At 45.7% G+C, this 22,703-nt stretch overlaps 1 protein-coding gene across 2 annotated transcripts; it reads left to right on the top strand.

The window, feature by feature from the left end:
- The first annotated feature begins 320 nt into the window (after positions 1–320).
- Positions 321–20,549, top strand: TMEM169 (transmembrane protein 169). Of its 2 annotated transcripts, none has more exons than XM_077830051.1 (3): positions 321–501; positions 15,219–15,655; positions 18,986–20,549. In XM_077830051.1, the coding sequence occupies exons 2-3, from the start codon at positions 15,352–15,354 to the stop codon at positions 19,606–19,608; spliced, it is 927 nt and encodes a 308-aa protein (XP_077686177.1). In that variant the 5' UTR covers positions 321–501; positions 15,219–15,351; the 3' UTR covers positions 19,609–20,549. The 2 variants fall into 2 exon arrangements, with proteins under 2 accessions (XP_077686177.1, XP_077686178.1); XM_077830052.1 differs by lacking the exon at positions 321–501 and adding an exon at positions 13,819–13,864.
- The last annotated feature ends 2,154 nt before the right edge of the window (positions 20,550–22,703 follow it).

Below are 22,703 nucleotides of genomic sequence, written 5' to 3'. Positions count from 1 at the left end.
CCCAGACACCGCCAGAGGCTGAGGGTGGGAGGCTGCTGCGGCGGCGGCGGCAGAAGCATCGTTCGCCGGTCAGCGGCCCCCCGGGACGGGGACAGCGGCCTCTGCCTGCCGCCAGGGGCAGGAGTGTTCGACCCCGGACCCAGCTGGGGGTAGGAGCATCCACTCCTCCCACCCCCCCTTGCAGAGCAGCTGGGGGCAGGAGCATCCCCTCTTCTCACCCCCATTGCAGACCCCCCTCACCCCCATTGCAGAGCAGCTGGGGGCAGGAGCATCCACTCCTCCCCCCCCATTGCAGACCCCCTTTACCCCCATTGCAGACCCAGCTGGGGACGGAAGCATCCACTCCTCCACCCCCCATTGCAGACTCCCCTCACCCCCATTGCAGAGCAGCTGGGGGCAGGAGCATCCACTCCTCCACCCCCCCATTGCAGACCCCCTTCACCCCCATTGCAGACCCAGCTGGGGACGGAAGCATCCGACCCCCACGCAGGGGGCCAGCAGGTAAGTTTGATTTCATGTCAGGTGATTTTTGCTATCTTGAAGGTGATTTTCTCTTCTGCATTTGCCTCAGTGTAACTGGCCGACTGTTTATTCCCCGTCCCCTCCCCCGGTTGCACCTTTGCAATTCCCAGGTAGGGGAGGTGCAGCAGCAGAGTTCTGCCCCGTTGTACGTGGTGCTGCGGTTTTAAATACGTGGTGGGGGGAGAGGCACCACGCCTACAAACTCTCCAACAAGCTGCAGTGGGCGATCTTCCCTGCGTAGGAGCAAGGGCGCACATTCCACCTTGCTCCTAATGCATTGTCTTATCCGGTTGAGTGTACAGATGTGAGGCTTGCTCGTTAAGTCCATGCGGCTGCAGTGTATAGAGCATCCCTAGTCTGGGTGTGAGGGCTCCATGTATGCATTTTGGAGACATGTCACCTTGCCGGCGCGTGTGTGCATATGACTAAGGGTTCCTTCCACGCGTGCACGTTGGAGAAGGGTTCATCCTTGCACGTGCGAATGGCTTATGCATCTTGGAGAGAGGGATTTCATGGCACATGGGCATTTGACGGTACCTTGCTGGCATGTACGTTGGAGAAGAGTCCCCCATTGCATGTGAGAGAATTCCATATATGTATGCAGGTTGGAAAGGGGTTCTCCCTGCAGGCATACTGGCATGTGAGTGAGCAAACTTTAGACAGAAGGGCGTTTTTTAGCCTGTCCCCTAAAATAAAACGATGCTCGCACTTCGAATATAGCAAAACAAATGAAATGGGGCTCAGCAAAGCCTGCCCTATTCTGCTGGGCACCGGGCAGGGCTGTGCAAAGAACTGCAGAAGTCTGTTGCTGCCTCTGAAATAAAGGGGATTTATGGCCCTGCCTTCCCTGACACCTAACAAGAGGAAAGGCGATATTGACTACAAATGGCATGTGCTCCCTTTTCCAAAATTGTGGTCTTGTCCAGGTCACTCAGACATTGGGCTTTATTGATTGAGCTGGAGATAGTTACTTGCTTTATTGAATGGAATAAAAAGACTTGATCAGATGTGTGTGTGTGTATATATGTGTGTGTACATATTTTTTTTTCTCTTTTGCTCTTAGAGGGCAACAAATAGGTCCCACCCAGCAGCTGAGATTGCAGTTCTGGAGATCAGGCACTAGGACAAACCTGCTCAGCCCCCACCCCCTCTTATTCTGCTGTCTGATCTATTCTTAGCTGCATTTCTCCCCCTTTGAAGCTGGTGGATTCCTGCCCACTTCCCCTTGAAGAGGAAATCGTTTTTTGAAAAAGCAAAAGGGGATTATTTTCACATGCATGTATATTCCCTCTTAAACCAAGGAACGGTTTTTCAGAGGCAGAACCCTGGCAAAACTCTGGGTGTGTGTTTTGTTTTGTTTTTAACCTTATTAACCATAAAATAAAATGCGTTGCTCTGAAGTTGTATTTCTTGGCGCTTTTTCCTTAAATGACCTTGTGCTTTTTAACCATTCTTAAGAATTTTTCAAAGCCTTCATCATAAGATATAAATTGCTCATCAGAAAAAATAGCACTTGCGTTTATGTTAAGTGTGCTTAAAATAATATTTCATCTCAATTTATCTCATAACTCCTTACTTACAGGATCATTCATCCACATCCCAACTGAGTTATGCACCTATCAATCTATAGCTTTCTCTAAGCAAATAGCAGATCTTTAATGTTGTGTGTTTCTCAAGAGGGAATGATTTTTTAAATTATATTTATCTTTCTATATCTTCTCACTTATTTTGCACAGAGCTAGAGAAAGGCAGCTTGCAGTTTTCTCTTATTTTGAGTTGATTCTCCATTATTCTCAAATAATTCCCTAATTTTGTGTGTTTTAATACACGTCAAGGATGGTATCTAGTAGTTTGTAATACCTGAGCCACATACTCTGAATGGAAAATTCTCTCTTCAGAAACAGCCATTGGTGTGATGAAATCTAACTATTATTGAAAGTGGTATAATCTGATCCTTTTAAAATGTCTTGAACACAGCCCCTTTTGTGCTAAAGAAAAGGCAGAGGTCTGGCATTTTTAAATAGTTCCCTCAACAAGCCCAGTATCAGTTATTCAATTGCTGCAGGGAACATTCAGCATTATTTTGAGTTTTGCCCAACAAAAAATAAACGCTGGACAGATCTTTCCCAATCCAACATAGATCATTTTCATTTTTAACCAGCATTGGTGTGCCTAGTAGATCCTGTGTGTTGAATAAAGTGCACAGATTGGTTTCTCTGGTGATCCCATTAGATGAGAGCACAAAGATTGAAAACATCATTAACGATTATTTCTGCATATTTTTTCACGGTAAGAGGTTACTTGGTAGAAGAGGTAGTACTAGCTGGTAAGAATAATTCTCAGTCATATGTGCTCATTAAACAAGTAAGTCAGCTAACAGCTCTGTGCCTCAGTTTCCCGCTCTGTAAAATAAAGGATAATGATAAATAAATGAAAATAAAGGATAAAATAAGGATAACTATTATTTTTCTGGTAGGTGTGGTAAAGATTAACCCTTTAACAATAAAAGCACTTATAGTATAGCACCTTTCATCTGAAGATCATAAACTGTAATATGAAGGAGTGTATACATTCACACTTTACATATAGGGAAATAAAGGTACAGTGTTTGCAACTATGCCATTGTCTTTCAGCAAGTCAGAGACAAACAGGCTTGGAATAGAACTCCAGACTTCTGATTCCTAGTCTATGCTGTAACCATCGGACCATGCTGCCTTTCAGATTCATTAATGTTTCTACAGCATTTTGAAGTTCTAAAACACTGTATTAAAGAGCTCAATTGAGGCAAAGTATAGACTGCTGTGGCATGCATGGAATGCTGTGGATGGCACTGTAAGACATTCTTTAATTATCTTCCACGTTGCCATGATCTTGAGGCCATATAGAGCCCCATTAGTTGCCGGTGGCTGCCGTACATATCCTAAATAGACTATATCAGACAGATCTTTAATTAATCCCAGGGACAAACACTCATCTATGTTTGCAAACTAGGTCTTCAGCTTCCAAAGCACCTGCTTGACTACCAAGCCACAAGCCATTGAGTAAAATCTACACTACTTACATGTTTTATCAGAGTGAAGAATATCAAATGCCTTCTGTCATAAATATAAAGGGAAGGGTAACCACCTTTCTGTATACAGTGCTATAAAATCCCTCCTGGCCGGAGGCAACATCCTATTACCTGTAAAGGGTTAAGAAGCTCAGCTAACCTGGCTGGCACCTGACCCAAAGGACCAATAAGGGAACAAGATACTTTCAAATCTTGCTGGGGCAGGGGGAAGGTTTTGTTTGTGCTCTTTATTTACGTGGTTGTTCTCTCTTGGGACTGAGAGAGGCCAGACAGAAATCCATCTTCTCCAGCCCATCCTAATCCAAGTCTCCAATATTGCAACCAGTAGAGGTAAGCCAGGCAAGGCGGATTAGTGTATCTTTTGTTTGATGTGAATTTTCCCTGTGTTAAGAGGGAGGTTTATTCCTGTTTTCTGTAACTTTAAGGTTTTGCCCAGAGGGGGATCCTCTGTGTTTTGAATCTGAATACCCTGTGAAGTATTTTCCATCCTGATTTTACAGAGGTGATTTTTTTACCTTTTCTTTCATTAAAATTCTTCTTTTAAGAACCTGATTGATTTTTCATTGTTCTTAAGATCCAAGGGTTTGGATCTGTGTTCACCAGTACAGATTGGTGAGGATTATTATCAAGCCTTCTCCAGGAAAGGGAGTGTAGGGCTTGGGGGGATATTTTGGGGAAAGACGTCTCCAAGTGGTCTCTTTCCCTGTTCTTTGTTTAAAACCCTTGGTGGTGGCAGCATACTGTTCAAGGACAAGGCAAAGTTTGTACCTTGGGGAAGTTTTTAACCTAAGCTGGTAAGAATAAGTTTAGGGGGTCTTTCATGCGGGTCCCCACATCTGTACCCTAGAGTTCAGAGTGGGGAAGGAACCCTGACACCTTCACTCTCCCATCAAGAAAAGTTACTTACTTTTTGCTGAGATTTGCAATAGTTCTTAATCTGTTATAAATGCCATAGTTTAAATGTTTAAAAAAATTAGATCAATGTTTTGTGAGCATTTGCCTTAACTGTGCCTTGCAGGGACCAGTTCTATGGGGTAGTGGAGAGCTCCACTTCTTTCCCTCCCTTAGGACACTGCCATTTATGAAACAGAAATCTACCCACTAAGACCTGGACCAAACCCACCAATGTCTGTTCATGTTGCCACCACAGGTAATGACTCAGGTTCCTACCAGTCTTCATTGTGTTTGAACCAGTGTATTAAATTATTTCTTCACAGCAGAGTTAACCCAGGCTCTTACCCAGGTGTTGCCTCTCGCCTGACTACCGTCCACACACACAAACCTCTCATCTGGGTTTAGAGGTGCTTTAAACCTAGCTTGCTGGCACAGTTAGGAGATATGGGTTTGAGCCTGGGTTCTGCTTTAACCCAGGCTGGTAACACACCCATTTTGCAGTGTGGACACTGACTAATCAACATAGGTGCTGATAGTCCTCCAGTGTCTTCCCACAGTTCCTTCTGGGCCATACTTTCTTCCCCGCTACCTACACCTTCCTTCTGTACCAGAAGTCACCTTCTAGTTTATGTACACCAGTTTGGCATTTAAACCCCACATTGTATGCAGCACTTCCACAGTATTTGAACAGTCTTTGGGAAGGAGATAGGGGAATGGACCAGGGAGGATGCAGTGGAGGAACCAGTGTGGTTTCTTTAGCAAGGTACCGTGCTGCTAAGATCCCTTCCACTGTGTCTCGTGCCTTGCGTCTGCCTCCTGTTGCCAAAATGAAGGTTGCATTAAAGCCAACAGCTGGATCAGATCATCATTCACAGTAAACTCCATGCCTGCTCATGGGTTGCAACAGAGGTGGAGGACAGGAAGTTGTTTACATTAGTGAGCTGGCAGGCTAAGAACACTTCCACACAGGTCTGTCCTTCCTGGGCCAAAGTTCTCTCACAATACACCGTGAAAGAATTCAGAGAACTTAAAGCAGCGCTAAGAGCCAGGGGATAGCCACCCAGAAGTCCTAGCCTAGCTCCTCAGGTGGGCGAGTGCAGCACCAGCGTGGATGCAGTCATACAGGTCTGGGACATTTTAAGCTTTCGCAGTAGGGCCTCTCTATCCAGGCTAATATAACCTGGGTACTCAGACCTGGTAATAGTCTCCCAAGCTGACTCTGCAGTGAAGATGTACCCTTAGAAGTGATATGCTCTGTGTCCTACTGCTGATCCCCTGAGCCATCCAGTTCCTACCTTTAGAGGTTCTCTCTAAATATCCTAGATGATATTTATTGTGTGATGTGTAAGCAGTCCCGGATCACTCCCTGTGGACACTTCCAGTTCTGTCAGGTTACCCCGTGTAGCTGTTAAGTAACTGTGGGCCAAAGCATGATGTTCTTACTCAGTTTACACTCAGGCAGAACTCTGAATTGAAGTCAGTGAGCGTATTGGCCTTGTGTAAACATTTTTCAAAAAATCCACCTCTACATTTGGTTTTAGACAGCCGTCTCCAGTGGACCACACAGCAGTGACCTTTAGCTTTATAATTAAAAAAGGAAAGTCTTCTTCCTCCATGTACCTTTCTCCCCACATGGGTTCTCCCACACATTGCCTTGTTAAGAGAAGGACTTGTAAGTCTCCCACCCCTTCATTCCAATAACCACATTCCAGCCCTTCCCCCTTTCCAAAGTTTTCTAAGTGGCTACAAATTGTGACTCATCCTCTGGTTGGGTTAGCAGAAGCCATCATCACAGCCCATGTTGCATTATGGGTCAATGAACCCTGGGTACAACAACTGGCCATCAGCAGGTCTTTCTCACACATGCACTCCATTTAGAGGTGGTTCAGCCCTAAAGGTGGGATGGCTGGGGAAAAAACAGCTGTTTCCAAACTCTGCTTCCATGTCATCCAGCAAATAGCATTGCCATTGGGCTGGCAAATGAAATCCTTTCATATGAGCACTCAGTGTCTGCTGTGTTAAACATGCAGGACTCTGAGCCCACTGGCTGAAGTAGGAAAATGGGGACGTTTGGGGGTGTAGAGGGATGGGTGGAATTGGGGCGAGGAGAGGAAAAAGTGTCTTCACTTTGTTTCCAGAAGAAATGTAAGCCCAGGTATTAGGTTGAGATTTTCAAAGCAGTCTAGCACATCTTCTATTAAAATTATTTGTATTACCATAGCATCTAGGAGCTCTAGTCGTAGACCAGAACCCTACTATGCTAAACATTGTACTGTGAGATGTGTGTCTAAATCTCTTAGATTGCTTTGAAAATCTCAAACTTTTTCTCCCCCGAGGTTATTCTAATATCAAAATCTCGGGTCTCTTCAAAAGCTCATGTACATGTGTCACTCGTTGAAACTTCTGGCACAAGATAATACATGATAGAAAACCAGTCTCATTCCTGTGGATAAACTTGGAAGCTTTGCATTCTTTGTCTGAAAATGTTTCTTTATCCTCTTCTACCAAATCTGGACAAAACAACCTGGAGGCTGGGGTGGAATACACTCTGGTACATACTATCTTTGTCCTAAATAGGTAGATAAGCGGTGTTCGGGGATCCTCCATAAGGGAAAGTTTTATGCAAGGGAATTTAACAAGGCATTTTGTTTGACTTTTTTAAAGAACAGCTTTTCTTGTACAGTGTCTGCCAGAGTTCAGTAAGGCTGCTTTGCATGGCAGCGTTATCTCTTGACATTTGGGAAAGTTATGGAATAATGGAGAAAAAAGAACTAATTCATAAAACAGATATTCTGTAAAGCACCCTCAGTGGAACGACTTAAATAAATCCTTTGAAAATGTCATCTAGAAACAACTGAGTGATACTTTGGAAAACTCCTTTTTAAAACGTTTTGGCTGCAATGTATCCTATAGAATGTTACTAGCAAAGAGTTAAGTCTGTCACAAAAAGGAAACGCAAAAGAGGCCCAGTTCAGTGGTCTGAGTATAGGGCTGAGAGCCGGGAAGTCCTGAGCTCTAGTCCTAGCACCATTACTGATTCACTCTGTGGCCTTGAACAGGTCACCTGAGTGTCGTCACCTGAAAAGTGGGGCTAAGAACAAGTATCTCTCGGTGGTGTTGGGTGTCTCAATTAAAGAATACCTGTAAAGTGTTCTGTGATGGTCAGCTATCTTACTGTGTTTTCCCCTCTGTTCTGTTCCTTGAACTGATATGTTAAACCACTATGCTCTGCTCTTTGAAATTCTGCTACAAGATTGACGTCTCCTGTGATGCTTGCTGGGCATGGCCAGTTGGCACTGGCCTGACAGAGGGTCAGTGGGATTGCTTATCACTTTGTTTTGAAAAAATGTTTAAGTGATTTGGAACCATCAAGGTATGCACAGAGAGGAAGGATGGTCCAGTGGTTAGAATCCTAGCCTGCGACTTCAAAGACTTGTGTTCAATTCCCTGCTCCACTACAGAATTCCCGTGTGACCTTGGGCAAGTCACTTAGGGCTTGTGTAAATGAATGTGTAGCTCACTGCAAGCTTGGATGTAACTCCATGTTGCACTAGCCTGCTGGGCACTAAGCAGGGGTGCTGGAACAATTTTTATAGTGAGGGTGCTGAGAGCCATTGAACTAAACTGTAAACCCTGTATATAATGGAAACTACTTCAAGCCAGGGGGTGCAGCAGCACCCCTATTTAGGGTTGCAGACGTCCGGTTTTCGACCAGAACGCCCAGTCAAAAATGGACCCTGGTGGCTCCAGCCATCAAAAGTCCAGTCGGCGGCGCAGTGGGGCTAAGGCAGGCTCCTTGCCTGCCTTGGCTCTGTGCAACTCCCTGGAAGCAGCCGGCAAGTCCGGCTCTTAGGCGCAGGGGCGATCAGGGAAGCACCGTGCGCTGCCCCCAGTGCAGGCTCCGCAGCTCCCACTGGCTGGGAACCATGGCCAGAGGGAGCTGCGGAGGCAGTGCGGGCAGCGCACACTGTGCAGAGCCGCCTGGCCTAGGGGCTGGACATGCCGGCCGCTTCCGGGAGCAGTGCGGAGCCAGGCCAGGCAGGGAACCTGCCTTAGCTCCACTGAGCTGCCAACCAGGAGCCGCCTGAGGTAAGCGCCGCCTGGCTGGAGCCCGCACCCCAAACCTCCAGTCCTAGGTTGGAACCCCCTCCTGCACCTCTGCCCCAGGTCAGAACCCCCTCCCGTACCCTAACCCGCACCCCAACCCCCTGCCCCGGGTCAGAACCCCTTCCTGCACCCTAACGCCCTCCCAGACTCCACACCGCCTCCTGCACCCTAATCTTCTATTCCAGCCCTGAGCCCGCTCCCGGAGACCACACCCTGAACCCCTCATTTCTGGCTCCACCTTGGAGCTGGAGCCCTCACCCCCTCCCAGACCCCAACCCCCTGTCCCAGCCCAGTGAAAGTGAGTGAGGGTGGGGGAGAGTGAGCAGCGGGGGGAGAGGGGGCTCAGAGATGGGGCAGGGGTAGGGCATCAGGGAAGGAGTGAGGCGGGGGCGGGGCAAGGGTGTTCAGTTTAGTGCAATTAGAAAGTTGGCAACCCTACGGCTAGTTCCAGCATCTGTGGCACTGTATGTCTGTGTGGACCCTGCTGCTGTGCGCGAAATGTTCCCTACTGCACTTCGATCTAGCCTGCTTTGAAAGGGGAGTAGGTCAAGGCACGCTAGGGGGACTTTTTAATGTGCAGCAGCCAGAGTTGCCATAAGTACTGATAAAAAGGACTTAAGTATAAGTGCCAAGTACACATTGCAGAAGTCCTTATAAGTACAGGTGAGCCGTGGAAATCATGCTTATGTATTTATAAGTAAAAGCACGGGTACTGTCAACTCCCGTATTCCTTGCAATTGTCCAGTCTACGTATGGACAACTACCTGAATAACGTGAACACACAGTGGAAGAGAGAGAAGAAGAGTAACAAGGAAATGTTATTCGTATACATGAACAATGGATTAACAATGAGAAAATATCTTATAAATGTAAATACATTCACACACGCATGCCCCCCCCCCCCCCCGAATGTGGGACAGTTGGGAGGGATGTGATTGTTTGAAAAAGCTCTTGCAGAGGGGGAAAAAGTTGCTTGTATTTTAAATACCTTTTAAAGTGTACTTAAGACAAGTACTAAGTACATAGTGTTTTAAGATTCTTAAGTACAAGTATGTAGTGTGCTTCAAAACAGGTAAGTACAAATGTACTTAGGTGCACGGGAACTCTGGCAGCAGCGGGATCCACATAGACACTTAGAGTGTGGCAGGCTAGTGCAAGGTATATTTACACCCCAGCTTGCAGTGAACTAAGCGTTCGTTTAGACAGGCCCTAAATCGCGCTATGCCCCAGTTCCCCATCTGTCAAATGGAGATCCTGGCACTTCCCTACCGTGTAGGGATGTTGTGAGGATGAATCCAGTAAAGATTATGAGGTGCTCAGATACTATGGGAAACAGAGGCCAGATAAATACCTTGAATAAATGACAGGTTTCAGAGTAACAGCCGTGTTAGTCTGTATTCGCAAAAAGAAAAGGAGTCCTTGTGGCACCTTAGAGACTAACCAATTTATTTGAGCATGAGCTTTCGTGAGCTACAGCTCACTTCATCAGATGCATACCGTGCATCTGATGAAGTGAGCTGTAGCTCACGAAAGCTCATGCTCAAATAAATTGGTTAGTCTCTAAGGTGCCACAAGGACTCCTTTTCTTTTTGAATAAATGAGCAGACATAAAGCTGGCACATGTAAATACCAGCTCTTATTATGGTTACCTTCTTCCCTCTTATTAATTGCATGTTCATTTGTTGCACCATACAGTCTAATTTCAGACAAATTATTCAGGGCAGAGATCTCGTCTTGCTATTTGTTTAGACGGCACCTAGGAAGGCAGGTTCCTGATTTGCTTGGGACCTTGGTATGCTACAAATAAGTAAGAAGGAGTGCTGGAAGCGCTCAACATACTGGATGTATTTATCTGTTTTATTTTCTGTGACTATAAACATAAATAAGTACAAAACTGATGCTAGTTAGTGTCCACTGCTCACACTGTCGTCTCACCTCGGCTCTGTTATGAACAATCCCCAAAAGGCTGTGGCCAGAACAGAACCCTGGTTTTAATGTACCAGGGATCAAAGGATTTTCTTAGCTTTCTGAGAGGCTTTTTCTTGTATTCTGTTTTCGTGAGCAGAATAATATCTTATCTTTTAATGGAAATAGAATCAAGCCTTTCCATTGACTTAAAATAGTGCAGGAGAAAACCTTGAGACCCTTGTGCGACAGAGTCTAATGTTGTCATGACCGCCCTGATCAGCAGAGCTTGCTACTGTGGAGCCTGCCCAGGGTTCTTCCATCTGTGTTCTCACGGAGATTAATAACCAGTTGCTTGGCTAATAAACTGCTGCATGCTCGCTCTGAAGCCCTGGCCATTGTCCTCTTCCTTACCCCCTGTCGTGGATTATTAGATTCGTGCCTGCTCTTGTGCTCTCATGGGGAGTGCAGTCTACTCTGATGATATGCATATGGAAATTATCATGCTCCACCTACACTTTGAGACTTCTGCGGGGTGGAGTTCTCACTGGGTGATCGACAGAAGTCAGTGCAGAAAATGACCTCTGAAGCAGGATTGCCAAAGCTCGCCAGCGCCAAGTGCCACTTTTGAGGTGTGAGGGCTGCACCCAGTCTGCATAGCTTTTACAAAGAATGAGATGCTCGTTACTGTGCTATCTGCTTGTGTCTGTGTCTTACGGAGCCTTTTTTTGAATGGATAGAAACTGCTCATTGTTCGAGTTCACTAGTGCTGAGTACCAAATCCCGAGGCATTCCAAGAGAGGAGGAGCAGGCTTGGGCTCCAACCTGTTAGATTCACCCGGGCCCATGAACTGCCCCAACATCTCTGAGTTGACAGCTGAACCAGAGGGTGGACTGTACTCTGGGCACCCTGTTCCTAAAATGTTGCTTTTATTGATGTGAGAGAGGGTGCCATTGCTTCCCAGGCATGCTGAGCATGAGGGCAGGCAAAACACCGGCCAGATGTATGGTGGGGAGACAGCTGATTTGTTTGTGTGCGGGGTGATCATCGTTTTTTTTTTTTTTTAAGTTCAGAACAGACATCCGTGATCATCTAGACAGACCTCCTGTATAACACAGGACTTCCTGAACTAATTCCGGTTGGAACTAGAGCAGATCTTTTAGAACAACTCCAATCTTGATTTAAAATTTCCCTGAGATGGAGACTGTAGCACAGCCTTTGGTAAGTTTTTTCCAGTAGTTAATTACCCTCATTTTTAAAAAATTGTACCTTATTTCTAGTTAGAATTTGTCTAGCTCCAACTTCCAACAACTGGATTTTCTTGTAACTTTTGTCTAGTAGATTGCCAAGCTCTCTCTTATCAAATTTCTGTTCCCCATGTAGGGACTTATAGACCACGATTAAATCACCTTTAATCTTCCCTTTGATAGGCTAAATCAACTTCAGGAGCCCAAATTTGTTAGTCTCTAAGGTGCCACAAGTACTCCTTTTCTTTGTGTGAATACAGACTAACTCGGCTGCTACTCTGAAAACTATAATACATGTTTTCCAATCCTTGAATCGTTATTGTGGCTCACCCTCTCCAATATATCGGCATCCTTCTTGAAGTGCAGATGCCAGAACTGGACACAGTATCCCGGCCGCAGTGCCAAATACAGAGGTAGAATAACCTCCCTACTCCGCATTCCTCTGTTTATACATTCAAGGACAACATGAGCCCTTTTGGTCACAGCGTCACACTGGGACCTCAGGTTCAGCTGGTTATCCACCATGACCCCACATATTTTTCATTGTAACAGCTGAGGGCGCTGCATTGGTTTTGCCTTCAATTTTTGTGTGCATTTAACCTAGGTCACAGCTGAATATACTTAAAAAACAAACCAACCCCTTCCGCCCCCCCAACCCGGTCTGTGGTTTTGGGGCTGTTTTTAACTTCTACTGGCAAGTTTTGTGTGGGTTGCTGTTCCAGGGTTAGGAGACTTTCTGTCTACTCTTTGAGGCAGTGTGGGCTGAACACAGGCTGAGAACCTGGAAGTCCCAGATTCTAATCCCAGCTTAGTTTCTTTCTGTCTGTCCAGTTTTTTAGGGGTTGCCCATCATTGTGGCATCTGAGTGGCGCCAGGCCACTGTGCTGCAGTTTTCCCCATCCCAGAGGGGCATTAGGGTTAATCAGCTGCTCTGTGTGCAGTGTCTTTCAGGTGCAAGGCATGATGTAAGCTTTAAGTATTAGTACTGGACTTTTCAGGAGAACCTTAGAGGAATGTATTCATGTGTCCCAGGCAAGTCTCTGAAGAATAGCACCACTTGCATGAATTTACTCCCCAGCCATTTGTCCCCTCAGCGTGCGTTTTTGAAAAACGCCTCTCTCAAAATTTAAACAAGTTCCTGTGGACCTGGACAACTTCCAGAGTTAGTATGTCAAGAGCGGACTCTTTGCGCTCTCTCTGAAATCAGTGGGTGGTTTGAACTGGAGGGCAGGAGTATTTCTCTATTCTTGGATAGTCCATTGTTCTTTTATATTGATTAAGGTATGGAGTGTTAACACCTAGTTAACTAACTTCCCAACTAACTAACTTCCCTGTCTCTAAGGTGCCACAAGTACTCCTTTTCTTTTAACTTCCCAAGAACACTGCTGCTCTATGTAAATGAGACATTCTACAATGCAGAGAAGCAGCAATGTCCCCAGGAAGGAATCACTCTTTTTTCTAGTTGCTTTGTATTTTTAACCCCCTTCTTTCTTTTACGTGACCCCTCCACAGGCTCTTTCACAAGGTGCAGAAGGGGCCAGGAGAATTGCTATATGATTTTTCTTTGCCTCTATTTAGGATTGGATGGTAGTACTATCCCAAACTCTACCTAAAACCAAACTTCACCCACAAAAGACACCATGCTAGATTGGGCTACCACTCAGAAAAGACTCTGCACTTCTTCAAAATATCATCCCTATTCTTTCTTGCCTGCTTTAATAAGGATTGAAATTATTTAAATCAACATTGTTAACTTTACTAAGGTGTAAGAATCAACCCCTCCTTGAGATGGCGTGTCATTTCATCCCCTCTTGACGCTCCTGTTTCAGGCAGTCTGTCAGGAACATTGCACTGGTTTTACTCTGCTGACAATTTGAAGGTTCTGTTTGCAGCTGTAATGGCTGGAGGCTTGTGCCAAGATTTGCAAAAGTCCTAATTATTTTTGGGTGCCTAATGTACGCATCTTTAAGTGTCCTGCTGACCCTATTATTGGAATGCCTCTTTGCACACTTCCTGATGACTAATGAAAATTTATTTTCTATATGTAAAACTTCAGTGATCTTTAGATTTTCAACTTTTCAAGCCACCCAGAGGCAGCTGAACACAGTCTTTCCTCAGGTATTCAAGTAAAACAATTAAAGTTTTACTACAAATCTCTGTGTGTGCATGTGTATAAGAGAGAAGCATAAATAAAACTTTAGATCAACCAAAATAACTCCCACCCCCCCCAACCCGAATCCCCAAAACGTGTGACTTTGTATTTGTGGGAGGGTCATTTTAGACTATATAGCTGAATCTAAAATGTTCAACTTTTTCCCAGCATTTGTTTAAATAAAACAATGTCTCCACATTTAATGGGCTGTAAATTATGATGATGTCTTTAAATTCCTGTTGAAGGACTGCTTCATGCATTAGGCAGGACTTTAATGCTCAGTCATGCAGAGTCTTCTGATCATTTAAATGTTCAACCTAGATCTGCATTGCTGTATTTAGATCTCCACCAAAGTATCTGCCAGTGCTATCTCCCAATCGGTCTCTTCATTTCCTAGATTGAGTCTAGTCTGAGAATTGTATGGATCCTGTGGATGCAGGGATCATCCACCAGGATGCAGTTTACACTGCTTGCATGCTGAAGGCCTGTTCCTGTGTCCTTTACTCAGGCAAAACTCCCATCAAAGTCAGTGGCATTTTTTAATATTAATAATGGCTTTGCTTGAGTAAAGAATCAGGCCCTGAGTTTTTTTATATCGATTGGTAGTAAAAAAATTTCTACACAACCAAAATACTTCATTGTAATTTTTTATTTTTCATGGAGTCGTCTTGATTTTACCCCCCTCAACATAAAACTCACATTTAAAAAAATGCTTATGCTTGTTACCAATAGAAATGCAGATTATTAAATTGCAGGGTTTTTAAAAATCCGTTGACTTTTCACCGTGTATCACATCATTCAATTACTATTTGCATTAACCTCATCTTGCATAATAAATCTAGGGTTTGTCTAGATTAAGGCAATTTGCACCATAGTTTCACTGCTGCAATTGTCCAGTAGGGATCCTAAATTAGTCAGTTTCATGTATGTTGCTTGCCAGTTTCACCTTTTTGTTCTACTGCCAGTGCAGTTTTGCTGGCATTGCAGAGGAATGTTAAAATCTCCCAACAAACCGTGCTTATTTAGTCTATTCCTATTAAACACCCACGCCCATCCTGGCGGCTTTTGTTTCCTGTATTTAAATTTGGAACATACATTTAACCCTCGTCCATATTAGAAAATTTGTATTGGTGTAACTAAATCCGATTTTAAAATCAATAAATGTAGATTCACGTAAGTCAGTTTAAATTGCGCTTAAACCAATTTTGCTTAACGTGGTAAGTTAGCTGGAAGTGCCTCTTTAAAAATCCGCAGGAACCTACTCTTCTACATGGAGTTAAATGTGACACTCTATTGATTATTTGTCCTCTCTCATTTTAGGTTGGAAATGGAGGATGTCTGTTGGATGCTGTGACTAGGATGCTTTCGCAAGCCAGAGCATCCCTACTAATCATTGCCTGATCAATGGCTCAGAAGTGCAGGAGCGGATAGATTTTTAAACACCTCCTCAGAGATGCCTGATGAGACGCTTCAAAACAGCAGCGGGATGGAGGAAGCAGTGCAGAGGGAGAACAAGGCTGGAACACGCAGCCCGCACCGAGGCTCCCTGCGGAGAGCTGTGGCTACGGCAGTGACCTTTGATGGAGAAGCCACTATGGACAGAAGGAAAAAGAAAAAGAAAGAGTCCCGTCCAGAGTCTATTATAGTTTATCGGTCGGAGAATGAAAATAAGGTGGAAGAAGAGCAGGCGGATGAGGAAGGAAGGGAGAGAAGTTCAGAAGAAGGCTCTAAGTTCTTGGGAAATTCCGTGGCAGATGGTACGTATCCCCAGAAGCTGCAGCTGGCACCCAGATTCAACTAGCCATTGAGCCACTGAACAGTAAAATATATTGATCCGTGTGTAAATAGGGTCACTAACTCTTGCCTGTCTTTTTTTTGTTTGTTTGTTTGTTTCAAAGGTATGGGGAAGGATAAAACTTCTGGAAGTCTATCCTCCTCTCTTGCGGCTGAGTGCTCTGAAGCACCATGGGCATCCATGGGACTTGAGGGCACAAGCCCCTTTTCAGATGTAGTGTTTATTAGGGTAGATGCTGTGAGTTATTTTTTGAGCTTCTGTATCGTTACTTTTTGGAAAATTGGGCATTTTCAATTTACAAATCGAGGGTCTTTTTTTATGGATTCAGGCTGGTCGGGGAGCACAGGAGGAGAATCCAGGGCCGCCTTTCCAGCTCCGCTACTGACTTTTGATGTGACCTTTGGCAAGGCACTTTAACTTCTACTCCTCAGTTTTCCCTGTCGCATAATAGCGGAGAGCGAGTTTGAGAGGCTTCAGACATGAAAGTGCTTTGAAATCCCAGATAAAAGGCACCAGGGGTTATTTTTTGGTCTGTTGTCTTAACCAATTATTTGTTTGAATATCCTCCCCATTGGTCCCCCTCTTCTTAAATCTTTTTTTTTTTTTAATGTAGCTGCTAATTTAGGGCCTGATGCAGTGAGATGTTGAGCACACCCTCCTCCCATTGACTTTGGGATCAGGCCCTCTTCCCTACTTAGAACTGCATGTAAAGCAAATGGATGGGAACTCGGGCTCCAGGTTGATCAATTCTAGAGGCTCTTTCTGGTATAGTGCCATAGGGAGAGGGCATTGGCTGCAGCCTCCTGTTGATACAGTCTCAGCATAGCTTCCTCTTTGGAAAGGGACTCCTTGTCAGGGTCAACGGTGAGCACTTTCAGAGCTGCTTTCACCCAGAAGGGCAGCTGGAGTTCTCTGCACGGGGGCGAGTCCCCGCCAGGTCTTCCAGCCCTGTCCATCTATTCGGACTCATAGCTGATAAGGAAGGAGAGTGGTGTTGTGTGTGGGTTTTTTTTTTTTGCGGGGAGGGGGTGCTAATAAATAAGGAAAATTGCAGTGCATGTATATTCCATCCCTTTCTCTGTGTGGAATGCACTGCTGGTATTCACAGTCCAGTTAGATCGCTGCATCTCAAACCTACTGTCCTGCTGTGTTTTCAAGCCTCAAAAGGTTTGCAGACAGTGGACGCTTCAGTTTTAAAGTGTGTGCCATCGTCCCTTCATTGATGTCATAACTGAATTGCTACTTTCCCTAGGGAATATCCATATCCTGTTTTAGGCTTGCAAACTCGTCTATTCTCACCGCTGCCCGTGCCTTCCTCTGACTTGAGCAACCACTCCTCCGCCCAGTGTCCCACTCAGGCAATAAGTCTGCTTGGGCTGGTCAAGCCAGCTAATGATCCCCGTATTCTTCCAGGACTGGGTTGGGGATGGGATTTGTTCTGTCCCTCACTATGGAACTCCATCTCCATGTTGGCTGCCTTTAGATTATGCTGCAGGTCCCAGGGACTTCTGTTGTCTCTTTCTTGCCCGTTTTTGGCCCCTTCCTTTGCTTTTTGTTTCTGTTCTCTTCCTGCCCCTTTCTTCCCCTGACTTTCTCCAATGTGGACTGGATCCTTTGTGGTGGTGACTAGTTTGCCTGGGTCTGTCTGTGTGCCACATCGTTTGATATTGGGCCCTATTTGGGCTGATTGACTTTCCCTTTAATTCTTTTAAAATGTCTCTCATATGTTTATGGCCCGTGGAGGGAAACGTTTGCAATAGGTGCCTTACAGAGCAATGAAATAAATATCTTTAACCGGGACTGTTGCAACTCCCTTCTCTGTGGCCTCTACAATCCCAGCTCTCCAGCAAGGACAGATTGCTCCCACCTGCCTTTTAATAGGTCCAGAGAATGTAACCACCACCACCTTCATGAGCTACATTGGATTGCCCAGACTTGTTTTGAAAACTCTCTGTGGACTTGCTGCAGCCTAAGTAACAGACTTGGGGCCAAATTCAGAATTGATGTGTAAGGGCGTATAACTGGGACCCCTCTAACCACTGTGTAAGGCAGGGTTGGGCAAACTACAGGATGGATCCGTCCCGTGAGCTGTTTGAGCTCCCACTGGGGAGCGAGATCTGGGGGTTGGCCCGCTCCGGCTGGGGCACAGGGTCGGGGACCGTACCACGTGGCTCCCAGAAGCCACGGCATGGCCCTGCTCCGGCTCCTACACGCTCAAATGGCCCCTCCGGCGCTCCAATGGGAACTGCAGGGGCAGTGCAGAGCTGCCAGACTGCGCCTCCGTGTAGGAGCTGGAGAAGGGACATGCTGCTGCTTCCAGGAGCAACCTGAGGTAAGCGTCGCTTGGAGCCTGCGCCCCTGAGCCTCTCCCCACGCCCCAACCACCTGCCCCAGCCCTGATCCCCCTCCCGCCTTCCAAACCCCTCGATCCCAGCCTGGAGCACCCTCCTGCACCCCAAACCTCTCTTCCCCAGCCCCACCCCAGAACCCGCACCCCCAGCTGGAGCCTGCATCCCTTCCTGCACCCCAACCCCCTGCTTCAGCCCGGAGCCCCCTCCCGTACCCTGAACTCCTCATTTCTGGCCCCACCCCAGAGCCCTCACACCCTCCCGCACCCCAACTCCAATTTTGTGAGCATTCATGGCCCGCCATACAATTTCAATTCCCAGCCATGGCCCTAGGGCCAAAATGTTTTCCCACCCCTGGTGTAAGGGGCTCTGAGTTGATGTAACTTAGAAGGCTTAAGAATGGGGGCTATTTTAACTTAGTCTTATACCCTTTAGTTGCTTTTCTTGCTACATCTTATCCCTTGTCATGCAAATTATACCAACTTAGACTTTCCTTCCCCCCACTTCTGAATTTGGCCCACTGAGTATTTTGTGGTTGGTGTAACACGCATGTTGAGGGGACCAGAAGAGAAAGTTGCACCATTTTAGAGTCCCCTCTGAATCTGGCCCATTCTCTTTCCTCTACCATCTCCCCTCTCTTCCTATAGCAGCTGCCTCTTGTTTTTCCTTTTACACAGCCTCACCAGTACAGAACCTTCTCCACTCCTGTCCTCTCAACCAGCGTCCCTGGATAGCTCCACATTTTCTTCCATTGTCCTGTGTGATCTCCTGCTTGCATCTCTTAGCTTCCCTTGCCCTGCCTTTTTTATATTATTATTATTATTATTATGATTTGAACGCTAACTGTATTGTCTAATTCCACGCAATGTCTTTGGGGATTTGCATGAAATGTACTTTAAAAAATAGTTCTCTTGAATGTTGATGAAATTTATCTCCATTTCAAGGTGCCTGGAGCATGCCCTTAGACAGCCGATATGTTACTTTAACTGGAACTATCACAAGAGGGAAGAAGAAGGGCCAGATGGTGGACATCCATGTTACGCTAACCGACAAAGAGCTACAGGAGCTGGCTAAGTCAAAGGAGCCTCCAAAAGATGAGACACCAGAAGGGAAGAAGACTTGCGACATTGGATTGGACAGGGGCCCCCATGTCCTGCTCTGGAGCATCATCTGCCTTCCTGTCATCTTTGTAGTGTCCTTTGTGGTTTCCTTTTACTACGGGACCATCACTTGGTACAACATCTTCTTGGTGTACAACGAAGAGAGGACCTTCTGGCACAAGATCACCTTCTGCCCCTTACTGATTATCTTCTATCCTGTCATAATCATGGTCATGTCTTTCTTCCTAGGCTTGTATACGGCAGTTACTCAGATTGCGTGGTCCTTCGGTGGCTGGTGGCATGCCGTGAATGATATGGAGAAGGGATTCTGTGGCTGGTTGTGTAGCAAGCTGGGCCTAGAAGACTGTTCCCCATATAGCATTGTTGAGCTGCTAGATTCTGACAATATCTCAGGTAGTCTGTCTGGCAAAGGCTCTGCACACGGTGTTGAGACTTCAACAGTTTGAGGCTTTGTGCTGCCTGTCTCTGACTTTCTTGTTCACATGTATTCTGAATGGTGCACCACACAAAGAACTGCGCTGCCTTTTTTATGTTGGAGCACACACATAGAGAATGAAAACTTGGGAGTTGGGGGGAAGAGGGGACGTGAAATGTGTACAGAGCACCAAAAAATGCCGGATAAGAGTCTGGCATTTGTTGTCAGGTGGACATGCATGGTTATGTCATAGGGCTGCTTAGCTGATCTCTTTAATATTTGGTTTTAGCAAATCATAACTGTATGTAATTGTGAGAAGATCCAGGTGTGTGGGGTTAAAATGGGAAGCTGTATAGGTATGTTGGGATGAGTGGCAAAAGCCCCGTACTTCTGCAAAAGGCCGTTCTAGTTTTAGGGTAGAAAGGATGGACCATATAGTGATTATAGACCTAGCTAAAGGAGTCTGTTCTCTGGACAATCCCTGTACCCAACACCTGCTGAAATCAGGAGATCTGTGCTTATGTGGTGCTAGAGGCTAGATTGAAAAGTGCATGGTGTTACTAAAGTTGTCTTAGAAACCAGTTGTGACAGGTTCGGTCATGGAGACCCCCTTGGGACTGTCACCTGATGTGCTGAGACTATCTCTGAGCCATTTTTCTCTACCAACGTGGGATTCCAGAACCCTGCCTTGTTGACACAGACACGCTAGCCTGATGCAAGACAGACCCAGGTCTGGTCCATGCCCCTAAAGCTACAGACTTTAACCAAAAACTGCTCAGCAGGTCACCTATCTCCAGCACCGAGGCACCCAGTTCCCAATGGGATCCAAACCCCAAATAAATCTGTTTTACTCTGTATAAAGCTTATACCGGATAAACTCATAAATTGTCCCCCCTCTATAACACTGATAGAGAGATACGCACAGCTGTTTGCTCCCCCAGGTATTAATCACTTACTCTGGGTTTATCAATAAACAAAAGTGATTTTATTAAGTATAAAAAGTAGGATTTAAGTGGTTTCAAGTAATAACAGACAGAACAAAGTAAGTTACCAAGCAAAATAAAGCAAGACACGCAAGTCTAAGCCTAATACCTTAAGAAATTGATTACAGGTAAATCTCACCCTCAGAGATGTTCCAGTAAGCTTCTTTCACAGGCTAGATTCCTTCCTAGTCTGGGCCCAGTCCTTTCCCTGGTACAGTCCTTGTTAGTTCCAGCAGGCATTTTTGGTGAAAAGCAGGGGCTTTCTCATGACTGGGACCCCCCTTTGTTCTGTTCCACCCCCTTTTATATCTTTGGCACAAGGCAGGAATCTTTGGTCTCTCTGGGTTCCCACCCTTCCTTCTAAATGGAAAAGCACCAGGTTTAAGATGGATTCCAGTATCAGGTGACATGTTCACATGTCCTGTGAAACCCCTCCATTCTTCCGGGGCTGGCCCGCACTTATACAGGAAGCCTTTCAGGTAAATAAACCATTTACAACCAATTGTCCTAGTCAGTGGGAGCAATCAAGATTCTAAAGCACCATTAATGGCCCACACTTTGCATGATTACAATAGGACCTCAGGGTTATACTTCATATTCTTAGTTTCAGATACAAGAATGACACATTCATACAATTAGGATGAGCACACTCAGTAGATTATGAGCTTTGTAATGATACCTTACAAGAGACCTTTTGCATGAAGCATATGCCAGTTACAACATATTCACACTTCTAAACATATTTTTGTAAAGCGTATGGAGTGCACCGTCACACTGGTATGTTGGGAAAGGTGTTTCACAAGTTCACACCAATGCAACAACCCTTGCAAGTAGTCTGGCTGCTGCAGCAAAGAATGTATAGTGGTTTGAAAGGCAACCTCGATACTGAATATCTGGTTTGGTGTGCAAGCAAAAGCTCAGGTTGTGTCAAAAGGTTCCTCCTTTAGCAGCATAAGAAAGAAGCATCTCCACTGAACAAGAACCAGGAGTTTGTACTTGTGAATGCAGTGTGTGTTTGTGTGGAGCAGTAGCACATGTAGTTAGAGCTGCACAGGTGATATGTGCAGAGGGAAAGTCTTTCTACATAGATATGAGGCAACGGAATGGCCTGTCTTGCTGTCCTGATAGGGCAGTGAATCTGCCCCTTGGGAATGGGAGATCCTGAGCCAGTGTCATTTAGCGCGAATGCAAAATGCATTAATGTCTCTGGCTGGAAATCCCACCCCCATTACTTGACTCCATACAGTTAATTATACTGAGCATTGATGGACTTCAACCTTCATTTTAAGTCTGTCCCCTTCCCCCCGTATTTCATTGTCATGGATGTTTTTCTTCTTTTGGAGACATTCATGGTGTCATCACCTCCTGGCGGAACATTTTTAAGGCATTTAAAGACTGGCACAGAAGCTCCTTTCTGATCCCTATCTTGACTGTAACGTTTCGGACTGGGAAGGTGGGTGGTAATTGAGTTACAGGTGTCCAAAAGGTAGTTGTAGTTTATAAGTACTCTGCACACACATACCTCTACAGCAGTGGTTTTCAACCTTTTTTTCGTTTCCAGACCTCCTAAAAAATGCTGAATAGAGGTGCAGACCCCTTTGGAAATCTTAGACATAGTCTGTGGACACCCAGGAGTCCGTGGACCACAGGTTGAAAACCACTGTTCTACAGCAAAGTTGGTGCCAGTGAAAGGCCTGGAGCCTGAGCCCTATACTTCCACATCCCCAAGGTACAGACATTAAGGGCAGCAACCAATCAATCTTCCCCTTCACTGCCTCACTCCCAGCCTGGAAGGGCCCACCAGTCACATGCGTGGAGATAGGTGATTCATAGTCCGTGTGCAATCTATTCAAACAATGTGGCCTTCATGGGTGTATGCACTTTTCTCCCCTACCAGAGGGCTTATCTGCTTTAGTCTTGGGGTTGCTGAAAGCTTGTTTCTCACACAGTGGGCTTAGCGGGGACACTGACCTTCCCAGCATGGGGACTTGGCTTGTTTAAAACTGTTGTGTGTATGCCTGACCTCTTCCTTCTGCAGCTCACTGCTGGGCATTTGCGACCGGCCGGATAGGATGCAAAGCAGCCTGCTGTAAGTACAGCTGTATTTCCACATCTGTGCTTGCTCCAGCTTCACTGTTCTGAA

The sequence above is a fragment of the Eretmochelys imbricata genome, chromosome 11 (genome assembly GCF_965152235.1).
Source record: "Eretmochelys imbricata isolate rEreImb1 chromosome 11, rEreImb1.hap1, whole genome shotgun sequence".
Lineage (NCBI taxonomy): Eukaryota > Metazoa > Chordata > Testudines > Cheloniidae > Eretmochelys > Eretmochelys imbricata.
The sequence above is the reverse complement of the archived record's forward strand: the minus strand, read 5'-3'. Positions and strand labels throughout refer to the sequence as shown.

Bases quoted from the DNA above. Each gene is read 5' to 3' on its own strand.
- TMEM169 (XM_077830051.1), top strand. From the start codon at position 15,352: ATGCCTGATGAGACGCTTCAAAACAGCAGCGGGATGGAGGAAGCAGTG. The intron at 15,656-18,985 runs GTACGTATCCCC...CTCCATTTCAAG, and splicing joins GGGAAATTCCGTGGCAGATG to GTGCCTGGAGCATGCCCTTA.